Source organism: Asterias amurensis, chromosome 3, assembly GCF_032118995.1.
Source record: "Asterias amurensis chromosome 3, ASM3211899v1".
Taxonomy (NCBI): domain Eukaryota; kingdom Metazoa; phylum Echinodermata; class Asteroidea; order Forcipulatida; family Asteriidae; genus Asterias; species Asterias amurensis.
In genome coordinates this window covers 26871393-26891405 of record NC_092650.1, presented here as the reverse complement: position 1 = coordinate 26891405, position 20013 = coordinate 26871393, and the positions used below count along the sequence as shown (strand labels likewise).

The 20013-nt window shown below is 37.4% G+C and overlaps 1 protein-coding gene across 3 annotated transcripts in view; it reads right to left on the bottom strand.

Moving 5' to 3' along the window:
- LOC139934715 (calbindin-32-like) overlaps positions 1–20013 on the bottom strand; it is a 54529-nt gene that overhangs the window by 33507 nt on the left and 1009 nt on the right. For all 3 annotated transcript variants that reach the window (XM_071929089.1, XM_071929090.1, XM_071929091.1), the window contains exon 2: positions 18033–18094. In XM_071929089.1, coding sequence (XP_071785190.1) covers positions 18033–18094 — 62 coding nt within the window. The remainder of the gene's footprint in view (positions 1–18032; positions 18095–20013) is intronic.

Sequence of the window (20013 nt, the reverse complement as noted above, 5' to 3'; positions counted from 1 at the left end):
TTCAGCACCAACAAGCTCAACGGCCCATACAGAGAATCTTCCGGATTCCAAGTAAAATACACTTGGTTCAGAGAGACACAAAATCTAGGTCAGGCTGATACCTCAAATATTGTCTGGATCAATATGTAGGAAATCAAGGTCAATGTGGATGGGAACTAGACTGTTAAAAATTTGAACATTGAACACGCTCTGTCGGCTGATTCGAGTTGATGGAGAATTTGAGCCGTACGGTTGGAATTAATTCCCCGGTGTTTTACTACTACCGAAGGTCAGACAGCTCGACTGAGGAGCAATCAACATCGTCTCAAGTCCAAGGTTTAAGACTCAAATTTCGTTCAATGCTGGCTACAATCATGTCTCGTTGGGCTCCCACCCCCTTTCAATGTTGGCTCTCAATCCACGGTCTTCTGCGTTCCAGTCAACATGGAGCGGGGGGTGGGGATAGAATGTTAATTGTCAGGGAAGTGGGCAGGGAGTGTTTATTGTAAAGTTGGGAATGGTTGGCCAAAGCATTTTGGCCGGGGTTGTAGTTGGATTTGAATGGAGAGGTGTAAACCCTGCGAAGAGGGAGCAGCTATTTAGCTTTGAGAAAAGGGGAGATTTTGTGTTGTCTTTAAATGTTGTGCACCACAATCTTATTGCAGCGTCAACACTGTTTCCGTGGCGCCCCTTATTGTCTCTACCCGAAGGTAATTTCGTGATCAGAAATTTAAATTGCTATTTAACGACAAATGTTTGTTGGTTCTTTCAGCGTAGACACTTTGATCAGTTTTCGAATTACAAATTGTTCCAAACGGCAATTGTTTTACGCCTGGTCTACAAACCTCGAACTATCTACAAATTACTGTTTTTTAATCAAATTTGCCCCAGACAAGCTTTCCTTGGTAAAGGGCTACCAGGTTTCCTTAGCAAGGGGTTCCAAAGAGATGCAGTACGTGGAATAAGACGTTGTGACTCACTATCACTCAACTATCTCGCAGGTTGACCGACTTAACAATAACGTCTTGCACCCATACTAAGCAAGAGTGTTTAATAGGTTATTGAAGAAGCAGAAGGCTTGGTTCCACTCCCAGGCATTCTAGAGGATGAACTAGGTCAGACCATAGAGGAAGGAAGAGAAGGAGTTCACAGACTGATGTCTCATTTGACATAAAACATCTTTGGCTGGCTACAGACCTGAGGATGTCAGTCATTCCATGGACGCTCAGTAATGGTAGGCTACGACAATAAAACAGGCACTGGATCGAATTTGTGACGTAAGATTCTATTATGATGCCCAAGTGACCAACTACTGCATATGCCAAACACACAAGTGAATCTTGCGCGCCAACGAGTCGCCAATGAGTCTTTTGTACAAACCCCCGTTTTTCGGGTCGTTCGCATGAATTTGACTTCTAGCCTTGAAAACTTGCCACAGTTTCAAGTTAGTTGTCAATCACACACCTTTTGGTAGATACCTCTTTGCTAAATGGTTATAAGGAGATAATTATCTCCAGATAATTAAACTAAAAGCAGTTTTAGGGCAGTGTCGGGCTTAATCCAGGATGTCGTCTTGCTGTGATAGTTCATTTTGGGATGGTTCACATTTTGGCATATCAGTATCTTTTTACGTAACGACAAAAACTTGAAAGTGAAGTGTAAAAAATGCTTTTTACACAATCGAAAAACTGCTTCATGGTGCTAACCGATGTTTGTATCGCTATTTTAAGAGTGATTATACCAATCGTATACATCCCCTTACATACGTTGAACATTTCGTGACTGCACATAGCGTCAGTTGCGAAACACTGTCGAACATGGGGTCATTTACAGCCAGCCAACAGTTATTGAAAACGTCAACAGGCAGCAACTGGAAATATCCGCCTTAACCCGGTTCCATCAGGAGGGAAAGTCCCCGAGGGCTAAAAATCACCAACAAAATTGCGGATGTTGTCTTCAGATGTGAAAACATTTACCCCCACCAAACGTTTTTTCAGCCGCGTGCGTTCAATACACCGGGTGATGTTTAGTACATCTGCGTATACGCATGGCTGTACACAACTCATGCAGTAAAGCTTTGGTTGGTGGTTGTAGTTAAAAAAGAATAATAAATTCTTGCTGAAAATTTCCCGCCAGTTTACGTCAGCACATACACCTGAAGGCTTGTCGTGCCCGGAATTGGCGCGGTCTCATCAACAATCATCGATTGGTAAAAGGCGACTTGATTGAGACACACCACGTGTGAAGCTAAAACGACCGAACAGGGAACACGCGGACAGCCATGCGCGGGAAATTGACATTTACATGCATAATCTTTGCCGTTAAAGACACTGGACACTATTGGTAACTGTCAAAGACCAGTCTTCTCACTTGTTGTATCTCAACATATGCAGAGTGAACATAACAAACCTGTGAAAATTTCAGCTCAATCGGTCATCGAAGTTGCAAGATAATAATGAAAGAAAAAACATCCTTGTCACACGAAGTTGTGTGCTTTCTGGTGCTTGATTTCGAGACCTCAAGTTCTAAACCTGAGGTCTCGAAATCAAATTCGTGGAAAATTACTTCTGTCTCGAAAACTACTTTACTTCAGAGGGAGCCGTTTCTCACAATGTTTTATACTATCAACCTCTCCCTCTTACTCGTAATCAAGAAAGGTTTTACGCTAAAAATTATTTTGAGTAATTACCAATAGTGTCTACTGCCTTTAAAGGCTTGTCACAAATCTTTTAGAAAAGCGCTGGATAAGGGTATTCAAAATAATTTTATTTTTGTACACAATTAAAATTCACTTATAGTCGTGCGAATCGACTTCCTTATTGATCGATAACATTTTGAATGAAATTCAGCAAAGTTCACGACTTGATTTTCGTTCAGCAAGTCTTTTAAGCCCGGGCTACGTTGTGCCACAAACTAAGTTTCATAATTACATTTTACCCGTAGTTTGAAACAAAACTCATCACAATATAACATTAAAGGATTTGGGTACCTTTTCAAAATGTCCATATATTTACATTAAACAGGGTTTGAAGATAATGATAGTGGAAAGCTTCCCTTCAAATATTACTTACTGAGGTGCTGTAGTTTTTGAGAAATGAATAAAACAATGGAATGAAAATACGTTTGTAATGATTAAAATATTGTTCGTCTCATGAGACGTAAATTATTTTCTTGACATTGTTTTACTCATTTCTCCAAAACTACAGCACCTCAGCACGTAATATTTTCAAGGAAGCTTTCTACTATCATTATCTTCAAACTGTGTAAGTTTAGTGTAAATCTGTGGACAATGTTTTGTTTTTTTTGTCCTACAAAAGTTACATAGACCCTTTAATATGAAAGTAATCAATTCTATAATTATTAATTTTTCCCGTGGCTGCAAGGCTACACAAACATTAAAAGCGATTTCTATCCGCGCGGTGGGTGCGAGGTTGTTATCAATACGACTCGGAAGTGCGCATGACCGAAACAAAACATCAGTGCGACCACTAAGTTGTGTCCTTGTTGCAGTTGCCACGGTTACGAGACTAGAAAATAGACATTGACTGATGGCAATGCTCGCTAGTGATCGAGGAAAAAACATTCGAGCTAGTGAAGCTTAGACTGAAAGTCTGATTCGATTTTATTCATGGAACTTGACAGCTTTGTCTTCGATCTGAGTGTGGTCGTGTTTAGTGTAGGTCGCAATGATCCTCAATCGTTGCCTAATGTAGAACGAGAAACCTTTGTCTACACCTGTTCCTATGAAAAAAAAATACATTTTGTTTTTAAGCAAGACTTCAACCTTAATTCAAAATTTATGAAAATAGCAGCTGTACAATTTTCCAGATGTGCCCCCTTTTTCTTCGTATATAATTTCAATAAATATACAGTGGGACTACCGTTAAATATCGAATTGTAGGCCTATTTTTTATGTGTTTTCCCATTGTGCTGTGGAACAAAATCACGCAGAAAAAGTTTTTTTTTCACATGTCAGTGAGTTGCCATATTGTCAAAAACCATCACGAGTGTCATATATATCCATAGCACTGAAACGAAGACAAAGCACCACCAACGACCAAAGAGATACACAGGGGCTAGTTATCCCGGTAACCATGGTGACAGAATCTACGAGAGTTAATTTCACAACATTGTCAACTTTTGTTGTAATATTTTTAAGTAGATGTTTTGGCGGATGATTGATTCAAATATTATACAGTTACCGTCCTTCGCGTATTGTTCGGGTACTCATATTTCCGTACAAAATTTAAAAGCAGTGGACACTATTGGTATTTACTCAAAATAATTATTAGCATAAAACCTTATTTGGTAACGAGTAATGGGGAGAGGTTGATAGTATAAAGCCTTGTGAGAAGCGGTTCCCTCTGAAGTAACGTAGTTATCGAGAAAGAAGTAATGTTCCACGAATTTGATTTCGAGACCTCAGATTTAGAATCTGAGGTCTCGAAATCAAGCACCTGAAAGCACACAATTTTATGTGGCAAGGGTGTTTTTTCTTTCTATATTTTATCTCGCAACTTCAACGCTCAGATTTTTACAGGTTTGTTATTTTATGCATTTATTGTTTGTGCATACTATTTATATTTGGCTTATTTAGATTGTAGCAATCAAAGTAAGAGATACTGATTTGTGAGGTTTTCACTGTGTTTTTTTATACTCGCAGAATTCAACCCTTATCCCAAAGTATTTTAAAATATTATATTTTATACTCTAGCAATATTGTGTTCCGTTTTTCCGATTGCTAAATGACCAATGATAAAGAAAGATGCTTTACTATTTCGCTTTCAATAAAAGGAAAAAAATGCATTCTCTCTTTCTTTTGATTCCTCGGAGTTCATAAAAAACTCAATTATCCAACCCGGGGAAATTAAGGCATACATTGAATTAATTAGTGTATAGCTCCATACATTTCACGGCTATTTTCCGAACATTATCATCTGCGAGTATTCAAACAGTCCTGATTAAAAGCTGTATTGACAATACACCTGTCCGTTTTATTGCCATGGACAGTTTCTCCCTCCATTCTCTTTAGAACGGACTTGTGGATAATTAACTCTTAAATGTTGTTAATTACCAGCTATGTACAGTGACTAATTTACGGCCCATTCTCTTAGGCATATTATCTCAACCCACGTCAGCAATTGTTAATTAATTGGCCAGCTTTACAATTAAGTTGTAAGCCCCAATTCACATCGACTTGTATATAGCTTCTGAATAAATATTTGATTACTAACATTCGATTGGAACAAGCGAAGCAGGGATTGAAAGTGCACCGACCAGGATGAAAACAGTTTGATGATGGTAGTCAACTGTGAGCAGGGCCCAATTTCATAGAGCTACTTAAGCAAAAAATACTGCTTAAAACTGTCTGCTTAGCAGAAATGGGCAATATACCAATCATAAATTGTATTTGTAACATAGCAGTGTGGCTGGTAAACCTTCTGGTATGTTATTGTTGTGCTTAGCTACCTTTTATCGTAAAGCAGCTCTATGAAATTGGTCCATGGTCGAAAGATGGCAAGAATTGTCACAGGCTGACAATATTACCACCCCAGTGTAACGTAATTGGAACCGGAAATAATGGTGTACAAATGGATGGTCAAACCAAACGTGCGTTGCTCAAAGCATTATTGCGTCGCTATAGAGTAACCAGAAATAATTTATGGGAAATACGTCATTGCACTCCACAAAAGGGTATTGTATTGCCACAGCTGGTGTGATAGTATACTTAAAACTGGCCTTAATCTAATTGAAAGAAATGATGCCATATATAAAGTGGGCTTTATAATGTAACCAAAACGTATTGGTATACATGAAGTGGGCTTAAATGCAACCCAATATGCATCGATATGCGTATTTGGATAAGCCTAAACGCAACCAAAAGCGTAATGGCAAATGTATTGGTTTACATAAAGTAGGCTTAAATGTAACGCACAATTTTTTCGATTACATAAAGTGGGCTTAAATGTAACCCACAATGTAATGGTATGCATAAAGTGGGCTTAAATGTAACCCACAATGTATTGGTATATATAAAGTGGGCTTAAATGTAACCCACAATGTATTGGTAGGCATAAAGTGGGCTTAAATGTAACCCACAATGTATTGGTATATATAAAGTGGGCTTAAATGTAACCCATAATGTATTGGTATACATAAAGTGGGCTTAAATGTAACCCATAATGTATTGGTAAACATAAAGTGGGCTTAAATGTAACCCATAATGTATTGGTATACATAAAGTGGGCTTAAATGTAACCCATAATGTATTGGTAAACATAAAGTGGGCTTAAATGTAACCCACAATGTATTGGTATATATAAAGTGGGCTTAAATGTAACCCATAATGTATTGGTAAACATAAAGTGGGCTTAAATGTAACCCACAATGTATTGGTATATATAAAGTGGGCTTAAATGTAACCCATAATGTATTGGTATACATAAAGTGGGCTTAAATGTAACCCATAATGTATTGGTAAACATAAAGTGGGCTTAAATGTAACCCACAATGTAAAGGTATGCATAAAGTGGGCTTAAATGTAACCCATAATGTATTGGTAAACATAAAGTGGGCTTAAATGTAACCCATAATGTATTGGTATACATAAAGTGGGCTTAAATGTAACCCACAATGTAAAGGTATGCATAAAGTGGGCTTAAATGTAACCCATAATGTATTGGTAAACATAAAGTGGGCTTAAATGTAACCCATAATGTATTGGTATATATAAAGTGGGCTTAAATGTAACCCACAATGTATTGGTATATATAAAGTGGGCTTAAATGTAACCCATAATGTATTGGTAATCATAAAGTGGGCTTAAATGTAACCCACAATGTAAAGGTATGCATACAGTGGGCTTAAATGTAACCCATAATGTATTGGTATACATAAAGTGGGCTTAAATGTAACCCACAATGTATTGGTAGACATAAAGTGGGCTTAAATGTAACCCACAATGTAAAGGTATGCATAAAGTGGGCTTAAATGTAACCCACAATGTAATGGTATGCATAAAGTGGGCTTAAATGTAACCCATAATGTATTGGTATATATAAAGTGGGCTTAAATGTAACCCACAATGTATTGGTAGACATAAAGTGGGCTTAAATGTAACCCACAATGTATTGGTATACATAAAGTGGGCTTAAATGTAACCCACAATGTAAAGGTATGCATAAAGTGGGCTTAAATGTAACCCACAATGTACTGGTATGCATAAAGTGGGCTTAAATGTAACCCACAATGTATTGGTGGACATAAAGTGGGCTTAAATGTAACCCACAATGTATTTGTATACATAAAGTGGGCTTAAATGTAACCCACAATGTATTGGTATGCATAAAGTGGGCTTAAATGTAACCCATAATGTATTGGTATACATAAAGTGGGCTTAAATGTAACCCACAATATATTGGTATATATAAAGTGGGCTTAAATGTAACCCACAATGTAAAGGTATGCATAAAGTGGGCTTAAATGTAACCCATAATGTATTGGTATACATAAAGTGGGCTTAAATGTAACCCACAATGTATTGGTATATATAAAGTGGGCTTAAATGTAACCCATAATGTATTGGTATACATAAAGTGGGCTTGCATGTAACCCATAATGTATTGGTAAACATAAAGTGGGCTTAAATGTAACCCACAATGTAAAGGTATGCATAAAGTGGGCTTAAATGTAACCCATAATGTATTGGTAAACATAAAGTGGGCTTAAATGTAACCCATAATGTATTGGTATACATAAAGTGGGCTTAAATGTAACCCACAATGTAAAGGTATGCATAAAGTGGGCTTAAATGTAACCCATAATGTATTGGTAAACATAAAGTGGGCTTAAATGTAACCCATAATGTATTGGTATATATAAAGTGGGCTTAAATGTAACCCACAATGTATTGGTATATATAAAGTGGGCTTAAATGTAACCCATAATGTATTGGTAATCATAAAGTGGGCTTAAATGTAACCCACAATGTAAAGGTATGCATACAGTGGGCTTAAATGTAACCCATAATGTATTGGTATACATAAAGTGGGCTTAAATGTAACCCACAATGTATTGGTAGACATAAAGTGGGCTTAAATGTAACCCACAATGTAAAGGTATGCATAAAGTGGGCTTAAATGTAACCCACAATGTAATGGTATGCATAAAGTGGGCTTAAATGTAACCCATAATGTATTGGTATATATAAAGTGGGCTTAAATGTAACCCACAATGTATTGGTAGACATAAAGTGGGCTTAAATGTAACCCACAATGTATTGGTATACATAAAGTGGGCTTAAATGTAACCCACAATGTAAAGGTATGCATAAAGTGGGCTTAAATGTAACCCACAATGTACTGGTATGCATAAAGTGGGCTTAAATGTAACCCACAATGTATTGGTATACATAAAGTGGGCTTAAATGTAACCCACAATGTATTGGTATATAAAGTGGGCTTAAATGTAACCCATAATGTATTGGTATACATAAAGTGGGCTTAAATGTAACCCACAATATATTGGTATATATAAAGTGGGCTTAAATGTAACCCACAATGTAAAGGTATGCATAAAGTGGGCTTAAATGTAACCCATAATGTATTGGTATACATAAAGTGGGCTTAAATGTAACCCATAATGTATTGGTATACATAAAGTGGGCTTAAATGTAACCCATAATGTATTGGTATGCATAAAGTGGGCTTAAATGTAACCCACAATGTATTGGTATACATAAAGTGGGCTTAAATGTAACCCACAATGTATTGGTGGACATAAAGTGGGCTTAAATGTAACCCACAATGTATTTGTATACATAAAGTGGGCTTAAATGTAACCCACAATGTATTGGTATACATAAAGTGGGCTTAAATGTAACCCATAATGTATTGGTATACATAAAGTGGGCTTAAATGTAACCCACAATGTATTGGTATGCATAAAGTGGGCTTAAATGTAACCCACAATGTATTGGTATACATAAAGTGGGCTTAAATGTAACCCACAATGTAATGGTATGCATAAAGTGGGCTTAAATGTAACCCATAATGTATTGGTGGACATAAAGTGGGCTTAAATGTAACCCACAATGTATTGGTATGCATAAAGTGGGCTTAAATGTAACCCATAATGTATTGGTATATATAAAGTGGGCTTAAATGTAACCCACAATGTATTGGTAGACATAAAGTGGGCTTAAATGTAACCCACAATGTAAAGGTATGCATAAAGTGGGCTTAAATGTAACCCACAATGTATTGGTATATATAAAGTGGGCTTAAATGTAACCCACAATGTATTGGTATATATAAAGTGGGCTTAAATGTAACCCACAATGTAAAGGTATGCATAAAGTGGGCTTAAATGTAACCCACAATGTATTGGTATGCATAAAGTGGGCTTAAATGTAACCCACAATGTATTGGTATGCATAAAGTGGGCTTAAATGTAACCCACAATATATTGGTATATATAAAGTGGGCTTAAATGTAACCCACAATGTAAAGGTATGCATAAAGTGGGCTTAAATGTAACCCATAATGTATTGGTATACATAAAGTGGGCTTAAATGTAACCCACAATGTATTGGTATGCATAAAGTGGGCTTAAATGTAACCCACAATGTATTGGTATACATAAAGTGGGCTTAAATGTAACCCACAATGTATTGGTATATAAAGTGGGCTTAAATGTAACCCACAATGTATTGGTATATATAAAGTGGGCTTAAATGTAACTCATAATGTATTGGTAAACATAAAGTGGGCTTAAATGTAACCCATAATGTATTGGTAGACATAAAGTGGGCTTAAATGTAACCCATAATGTATTGGTATACATAAAGTGGGCTTAAATGTAACCCATAATGTATTGGTATACATAAAGTGGGCTTAAATGTAACTCACAATGTATTGGTATGCATAAAGTGGGCTTAAATGTAACCCACAATGTATTGGTATATATAAAGTGGGCTTATATGTAACCCATAATGTATTGGTATACATAAAGTGGGCTTTAATGTAACCCACAATGTATTGGGCAGTGGACGCTATTGGTAATTACTCAAAATAATTTTTAGCATAAAACCTTTCTTGGTGACGAGTAATGGGGAGAGGTTGATGGTATAAAGCATTGTGAGAGACGGCTCCCTCTGAAGTGCCATCGTTTTTGAGAAAGATGTAATTTTCCACGAATTTGATTTCGAGACCTCAGATTTAGAACTTGAGGTCTTGAAATCAACCATCTAAACGCACACAACTTCGTGTAACATGGGTGTTTTTTCTGTCATTGTTATCTTGCAAGTTCGAAGACCGATTGGGCTTAAATTTTCACAGGTTTGTTATTGTATGCACATGTTGAGATACACCAACTGTGAAGGCTAGTCTTTGACAATTACCAATAGCGTCCACTGCCTTTAAATGTAACCCACAATTTTTTGGTTTACATAAACTGGGCTTATATGTAACCCAAAATGTATTGGTATACATAAAGTGGGCTTAAGTAACCCAAAACGTGTAACCCAAAACGTATTGGTATACATAAAGGCAGTGATGGACACTGTTGGCAATGGAGAGCTTGTTATTTTGTGCATATGTTGAGATACACCAAGTGAGAAGACTGGTCTTTGACAAATACCAAAGGTGTCCAGTGTCTTTAAGATGGGCTTTAATGTATATAAAAACCCAGAACGTGATGCAATCAATAAAGTGGCATTTATTAACCTATGGACGTGCTTTGGTAACCCTGCCCCTTCCGAACCAAACCACAGACACTTGTTGAATGACACCCCCTCTATGACGTGTGGCGTGGTCCAACTTAGGACATCAAGGCATTTGGGCTTTCATGAGCGTCGAAATGGTTAAACAATGGATTGTCTTATGTGATTATGTGCTGACAGTGGGCCTCTCTGTAGAGTTTTACTGGATTGTTAAAAGGGATAACTTGGACATGTCATACTGGAAACTTTTCTCCATGCGACTGTCCGAAATGCGACAATATTGACCCAATGAAGCTCACCCACATAAAGCATAGTGTTTAATGACATGTTCTTATTCACGAAACGTCGACGATGCATCGAATTAAACGCTTTGATTAAAAAGGTGACAACCTGGGATCGAGATGCTGTCAAAACAAGTTTTAATCACCTCGACAGAACAGCCAGACAACTGTTTGAGTTCTTACTTTTTGATCCTTGAGCTTCTTTATGTTGTCCTTTTTCTATGTTTAAAGTAAATCGTTAGGAAACAATTTTCTCCTAAAGACGAGCAAAGTATACTATTCGAAACGTCTATTCAACACTGGCTATTTACAGAGCCAACACTAACACAAAGGAGATTTACACTTTTTATTTTAAGTTTCTTCCTATTAATCTCCGACTCGGCACTAAATTTGAAAACCCTTTGGCGTTTAGAATTGTGTGTCTACTGGTTTGCGAAATGGGCTAAAATTAGTAGAGCGCCAAAATGTATCGCATGGCTTGCCTGGAAATTACACGATTCTGCTTACCGTAAAACTTTCCGGTGCTTAGCAACTATTTGCCTACCAGATTTGGAAACTAGGCCATGTCTCTGCCAAACGCAAATCTCTTTTTCGAAACTTGCGTGCGGGGAGTAATTGCTCGACGGTGTCCCTTTTCTTTAGTGAAAGATGGGCAATTACAGATAACGTGAGAAAACATTATAAACTTTATAAAGTAATTCGTTTGTGGGGAAATAAATCTACAAGAAAATGATACACGACAACTTTTAATCAGTGATGATCAATGGTGGTGCCTCAAAAAGAAATTGAATCAGGGGAAAAATACTTCGAAAGAGAAAATCTCTCAACGTTTAAAGATCAGGTGTTACAAGGAACTGACGTGCAATGACCTGTGTGAAATAAAGATTGCATTCTGTCATTCGTTGACATTTCCCAAGGATGGTATCATCGCTCCGGCTCTGCAGCTGATTTCGAGTTCCATATTTCAACAAGGACAAAGAAACAATTCCAAGTAGGGCGTTACTCGTCGTCAAACATGAAATAGTACAGACAGACGTGTGGTTTTATTTCCACAGCAACAGTTCCAAGTATTTTTTCTTGTCCTCAAACATGAAACAGCCAAGACAGCCGGGTGGTTTTCTTTTCCTAATATGGAGAGCCGATGGCGTCAAAAACAAGGTGATTAGTAAATGAATGACGACGCGGATAGAGAAGCCACGAAAGGATGATTTGCAAAGACAGGCCGCCGTGTTTTTCCAATCTCACGTCTTTGTAATAAAGCAGTGACATAGTATCAATCATGGCGGATTCTCCAGATTGTTTTTCGGAAACTTCGGGCACGAGAGGTTTAAAAAAGATAGAAAATGTGCTTCATTTTTAGGAATGTGCTCACTCTGGTCATATTCAGGGTTCACTGCTTATTTCGCACCCTCGGGCACCGCAGTTTATACAACTGAAATCTACAGAAAAACAAGAAATCTACTTAATAGAGCTTTCGAGAGGCGGTAACAAAAACTCAACATACGAATTTCGCAATGTAATGCAAGTTTAACTTCATTTGTCCCTTTTCGCAAATGATCTGCTTCAGTGAAATTTTTGACAGTGTTCGTGAATTGTTGTCATAATTGAAGTGGATACGACTGTTTCTTTCAACAAATCCAAACCAAAAGTATCCTCAAAAACTCCTTTCAGATCACACACAGTTAAACAGTTGTAGTATATCTTCAAGCTCCTTTATCGTTACCAATGATCGAACTCCTTTTATAACAATTAGATCTTTTCGCGATCTTCGTCTCAAGGGGGCGCCCCAAGCTTTCGTTCTTTTATAGATTGACATCTTTATCGTTTTGTTTTTTTCACAACAAGACGACGAAAAAGAGAGGATGCTTATAGAACGATGTTCCTCCTTCTGCTAACGGCTGTATCTCGGCGCTAATTTCTTGTCAAACCCCGGGCCCCGGTGCGTCAGAAGATGTTATCTTAGAATATAAGTTTGCCAGGGGAAGGTAAAACAAAAACCTCATCGATATGGATTTTTTTTGTGATTACAGAATGCACTTCACGAAAGGTCAACAGGAGAAAAAACTGAGGGCTTTTTGAGCGGCCTATACCTACGCATGTCAGCACAGTTGTTATTCCTTCGCGGAAGAAAACAAACCTAGAGTTTTAATCTTTTGGGTTTCATTTATATGCATGAACCCCGTAGGCAATTATGCTGCTGCTTTATCATGGATTGAGTTATCCAACGTCGTATAATAGTCTAACATCAACAGAACTATTTGAGAATATTAATTCATCTTAATTTGTAAACAGATTATCGATTACAAAATTATTGGCAATAAAGTTTCATTGATGTCATGACGAAGGCTGGATTGAAATTGCCTCAAGCTAAGTTAGTTGTGCCAGCTCACTTTTGGCAAAGGAATACATTAAAGAAATATTACAGAATTGGTACGAAAAGCAAAATAGTTGTCTAAGATATCAGATTTACATAAAACTTACACGGTCTAATGATGATGATAGTTGAACACATCCCCTGAAACATTATTTCTGTCTGAAATGTCATAATGATGAGAAATAAATTAAACTAATTTTCCGTTTGAAGGTTTTGCTCAATGAACGTTTTATTCATTTTCATTTCAAATAATCGCCATGCAAAATGTACAGCTGTTTTATTTTACTATTATATTTTCTCGTGACACAGCAGATGGCCGAAAGAAGGTTTGTCAGTTTATGTATTTTTATTAAATAAAGTGCTTACTCTGCCAGCAACTGATTTGTTAGTAACAAAAAAATGTGTAATGCTCCTTTAAAGCAATCGCACAACATCGGTAAACAGTATTGTCCAAAGGACCACACTTCGTGCATCACAACTTATATATAAAATAACAAACCTGTGAAAATTAAGGCTCAATCGGTCATCGGAGTCGGGAGAAAATAACGGGAAAACCCACCCTTGTTTCTGCACGGTTCGCCATGTCATGACATGTGTTTAAAATAAATCCGTTATTCTCGATATCGAGAACTGATAATTGTTTTAATGGTTTCTCAAAAAGTAAAGCATTTCATGGAATAATATTTCAGGCGAATCTTTCACCATTACCTTCCGTAAACTCGCAAGTTATTTGTAAATCTGTGGACTTTTAATTTTTGTTCCGTTCAGAAAGTGTCATATGGCTTTAAATCGCACAGTCCCAAAAAGTTCAAAAACAATTTGTCCTTCTCCTCGCTTACAGCTTGCGCTGTGTTTCTCTTCACAGTACAAAAAAGAAACATCAGTTTGAATAGTGACGTCATTGAAATGATTCCTTTCCCCCGCATTAAATTTTCGAACACGAACTCCCTGAGGACTTGCGCAAGTCTTCAAAAATTTGTAAATAACCAAACATAAAACTCAGTGACGACTTGCGCAAGTCCTTAAAACAGCGTGAATAACAACCATGCGCCAAGCATAACTAATTACACACACCATGTTTTGGGATACACCTTTAGTTCCCCGTGTAAAAATAAAGTGCGCGGGAAAAAATATATAACCGCTCGTCGGTCGTGCGTGACCAAACATCGCGTCCACTTTGAAAATGTCCGCCCAATTGACGCTCATAGAGCGGAAACTGACCAATGGATCTCTGCCATTGCCGCTAGACTTTCCCTCTAACTCTTCCACTTCGGTAGTCTGGTTCCCTGACCAAAGATTCCTTGACGTCTCTTGTTAAAAATCGACAGAGCCTAGTCGGAGATTTTTGGGTCTGGGAACCAGACTACCACTTCGGCTGCTGGTGCGTGCTAGCTGGAAGTAATCGAATAATAGGAAGCCATAGCTATATCACCGTTAAATGTGCACACTGTGGTTGAAATATTGGTGATTTCCTCCCGTCTCTCGTCCCCCATGGGTGAACGAACCGAGAAAGGACATGATGCCTCTGGGCTATAGGAGTTGCAGCAGAAAGATGTACGGGTACAGGTAACAAAAAAAAGTACAAGTTAGAGTAAATGACTCGGCGTGATAGATTGGATCTTAAACTAAATTAGACGTTCAGCATCGTTAGAGGGCGTGGCAGACTGGCGGTCTGTGGGACTGCTTGGAGCCTTCAGGTTGTGTATTATCAAATGCAGCCTGCGATACCTGAGGCTCAAAACACCCAATGTTCGCAAATAGTATATAAAATGCAGTTTTTAAACGTTGATCTTAAAGATTGCTCCTCCACATGAATAAAACCATGTGATAAAATTAAGGCCTAATCGTGTTTACTTCTTAAGTGTTTACTTCTAAAATACAGAATGACGATTTGAACGTGGAAATGGAGCAGCATTGGAGGATGGACCAACTGATACGAACATGTCGTGCAGCCACCGTATATGTTGTGTTGTCTATGAGTAATAGCAACCATTAATGATGACTCCCGTTTCACCATAAAAAGAGTCAGACTATCTATCCATGCAGCCTCGCATTGGCTACACTATATTTAATAGCAGGTACAACAGTTGGAAGTACCTTGATGGTCCAAATTCCTTCGTCTTCCCCGGTCTTCAGAACAAGGACTCTCAGACATTCTCAGACACTGTTCACCCTTGAAAAAGGGCATCAAATCGTGGGGAAGAAATAAAAAATACAGCTTATAATTCGGGCGGGAAATAGTCCGCCCATCCATCAACCTGACGAGACTAGACTCTATGCTACCATGGCAACCGCCTGACACTTTCCAAGGCTGAAATTTGAGGTGTCTCGATGGGACGGAAAAATCGAAGGATGGATTTTTCGATTCTTTCCCCACCCCAACTTCTCTCGTGAGCATTCAGTGCAAATTGACTACAAGTCTGTCCGTGTATGGCTGAACAAATAACGGCTTAGTTTGTAAAGTCAGACCCAGCAAAATCCGTCAACTCTCGTCAACGACTGCAAGTGGTGAAAGTACATTCAATTCTGGTCTTCTGCGATCTGATGTTGGAAAGCACACACTTGCAGGCAGGTTAAACTTTGTTTATGAAATAGAAGAACAAAATCTTGCGATCTTTATGAATAAGTAATGAGATTGGATATGAAGTCACTGCGTTCTTTCCAGAGAGTGCATTCATACGTCATCACTTTAAAAAATAACCTCACAATAAATTGTACCAGTTCGGTCATCACAAATTGCCACGTTTTAATGTATTTAGTTGTTGTTTTGTGTTTTTGTTTTAAAGTGGTACAGGTGGTCACATTTCCGTTGTTTTCCACCAGCAAGTGTCCGAGCCACAAACTGTTCTCGATGATGTTGGCCATACCGCGTCCGCATAAAAAAAAACTCTGATTTTAACTTCAGCCGAAAAAGATTATTCTGGTATGACCTGATACTTCATAGAAAATTGGAAGAATGCATATTGAACAAAGACATGATTGGACAACACAACGTTCAACATGTATATAACGCGTCACGTTCATGCGGCCTTCTACTCAATTTAACGTATATCACGTGACACGATGTCAACCAATGTTTTCGTTTTTTAAGTTTTTTAAAATGTTTTTCCAGTTGTTGTTTTTTGTAAATATTCACCAACCATCTGTTGGCGTGCCAGACATCTTGGCATATTATGTTCAAGAGTGGCAAAAAATTAACCTCATGCCTTTAACATTCGTATGATGAAACAACAAGTTAACAAAGCGTTTTTAAGGCTGCACAAAATATCAGAATTGACTGCCTCAAAATAAAATTGAATGACTAAACACACGCCTCAAAAACACTCCTGCGAATTTGGACGCAGCTTCGATGAATTGTTAAATTGAATGGTTATTTTGTTAAATCGAATGACGTTAAAGTAGATTTGACTAGTCTTAAATTAAAACCGAATGACCCTTTTTTTAGTAGCATTTGATTTCGTGCGAAATAGAATAGGCTGGTGGTTAAATTGGCTGCTCATTTTCCGAAATTGACCGAGAAAACCTATACTATATCAAAAACAAAAAAAGGTCCACATTGACAGCTGCTATCTATGAAGCTATTTATAGAGACACAATAGCGTGTTGTCCCGCCCTTGCGTCAGCAGCAGAGCTTTAAAATCGACTTAGGGAATTATACCAGGATTGCCAGTTGGGCGTCAATAACTATGGGTGAATAAATAAATCCACCAACCAGACATTCATCAGGCCGCTGTGCCGTGTTTCAACAGGTAATATCTGGAGTTTGACTATTTTGGAACGAACTTGGCAGAGTAACCATTTAGAACATTGAATATGCTGTTAAAAGCTTTAAGCGAAGAGCACTACGGTTTAAGTACAAGATAAGAGAAAATAATGACCTGACGTTTCGACCCTAACGTACTCCCCTCGATAGACTTAACAAAAACGGCGATGATAAACAAGAAAATAATATATTGATTTACTGAGATGGCGAACAAAATTATTCACAAGATGTTATATTTAATAAAGAAATTACTTTTCTGGACACTTCATATTGATCAAAAAATACCTAAGCGTTAAAAGTTGGCCGAAGACCAATATTCGTGATCAATGCAAAACGCCTGCATTGGTGATGTGCATTCAACTGTGCATTTTCAGCACTGTGAACGCAGCTTGCACAGCCAGGGATGCAATTTACATTGATATGTGCGCAAACCGGAAACTTCAATCAGCGTCCATTTTCAACTTGTCAACGCTGAATGGGTGTAGCTGAGGCTGTGCAGCCATGCAAGGGGGAAACACACACGCACTGTGCAGCAGCCACTCTGTGCTTTCCTTTGTGTTGTACTTCAACAGTCTAATTATGTGACCTTGCGGTAGTGCCCTTGTGGGGTCTTCTAATGGAGCAATGTACCCCACACGATATTTTTTGTTTGACTTAACCCCATGAAGGAAATTCCTTAGAAAATGGTCATCAAAGCATGGTTAAATAATGGTTTAAACAAAATTTAGAGGGTTAAAACCATAATTAAACCAACGCAAACACACACAGGAGACCGTTTCATGTAAAGTTCAGTTTACCACCAACTTGTACTTCAACTGAAACAGCCGTATACAGTGACCTCCAAGCTCACGGGATCGTCAATTTCACAGATATATTACTCGGTTTCATAAACTACCCAAATCAAGGGATACTTACTATATCTTCGATGAAATCCTTGAAAAAATATTCCAATTCTTTACCCTCGATGTAGCCGTTTCCTGTCAGGAGAAAAAGTAAGAAAAAGGTATAATATAATAATTTTTACTCCATTATTGGCATTTTATGATGTGATTTTCAGGCGAGTGCCTACAGCTGATAACCGAAGGTTCTCCGTGTCTGATTATAATATGTCTATCTATAGCATATTATGTCAGAATTTTTGTTAAAAGGTGTTAGGCGCTAGGCCTATATAAATTTATGTTGATTTTTTTTTTCTTTTTTTCTTTTCTCGTTCGATTAAAATTGATGTCATCGATAGGTACCAATTAACACCAAAGAGGGTGTGTTTCAATATACAAACAATGTGGCAGTTTGATATAAGATTATAACTGCGAGGTTTATATATGCTATACAAGGATACCATCAATAGTCAGGTAAGCCTATACCGATTATTATCAAAGAACGAGTGTTACAAAACACATACAGTGGTGTGATAGTGTGATTATAAGATTTAGTTCTATGATCAATAAGTACCGATTCACACCCATGAACAATTGTTACGGTGTGCATTAAAGTGTGAAGGTGTAATTTATTATTGTTTGATATTTATAAGCTATTATAAGCTATATATTTTGATTAAAATGTGTACCAAAGAATGAGTGTTACAATATGCATTTAAGTGTGGCAGGTAGTCGTAAGAGTATATTCTTAACCTAAACATGATCATACTCAACTATATGTGACAGCGGTGAAATCAAAACGAGTGGAGGTGTATGTTTAAACTATAACACCATGTTCATAAATAAATTATTATTATAGGAAAGCCATTTTACTTTACCTTTAAAGGCAGTGGACACTATGTGTAATTATTACTATAAAAAAATGATTAGCATAAAACCTAACTTGGTAACTAGTAATAGGGAGAGGTTGATGGTATAAAACATTGTAAGAAACGGCTCCCTCTGAAGTGACTTAGTTTTCAAGAAAGAAGTAATTTTCCACGAATTTAATTTCGATACCTCAGATTTAGAATTTGAGGTCTCGAAATCAAGCACCTAAAAGCACACAACTTCGTGTGACGAGGGTGTTCTCTTTCATTATTATCTCGCAACTTCGACGACCAATTGAGCTCCAATTTTCACAGGTTTATTATTTTATGCATATGTTGAGATACCAAGTGAGAAGACTGGTCTTTGACAACTACCAATAGTGTCCAGTGTCTTTAATGTCAAAGCTTTCTGTATACGACACATACAATCATTTTTCTTGTGAAATAATTACATTGGTGGGGATTTCTTAACTCAACTTAACCTAACTTAAATGCATGTATAAAGCGCTTTAACACTGTTTCAAAGCGCTGCACAGAAAAACCCCAGATGAAAAGCACGAGCAAAAATAGCAATATGGTTTGAGAAGTATACACAACAGTTAAATTTTTTTTTAAATAAAACATTGCAATACATGTACAAAGATTCATACAATTAAGTACAGCAAAAATAAGCGTCAGGCGGAGACAGAGGTAATCCACTACATTTCTAAATTAAAGAGGAAGACAAATTACCATTGGTATTTATTTTGATTTGCCGACTCGTTGTGACCACATACCCGTATTAAACTCGCAAATAAACACAATCTCCGCGACGAACATGAAACGTTATTCAGAGTTAGTCGAAATAAGGCTGTACAAAACTTGATCATAATTTAACCTTTTGGGTTTACCAAGTATTTATTGCAAGCTGAAGAACGCGCAGGACTTTAATTTTCAAAACAATTTATAAAAAGTCGCACCCATGTAATGGCAGTGGACAATATTGGTAATAGTAAGCACTCAAAATATGTATAAGCATAAAACCTTACTTAGTAACGAGTAATCTGGAGAGGTTTATAGTATAAAACATTGTGAGAAACGGCTCAAGTAACTTAGTTTTCGAGAAAAAAGTAATTTCCGCGAATTTGATTTCGAGACCTCAGATTTAGA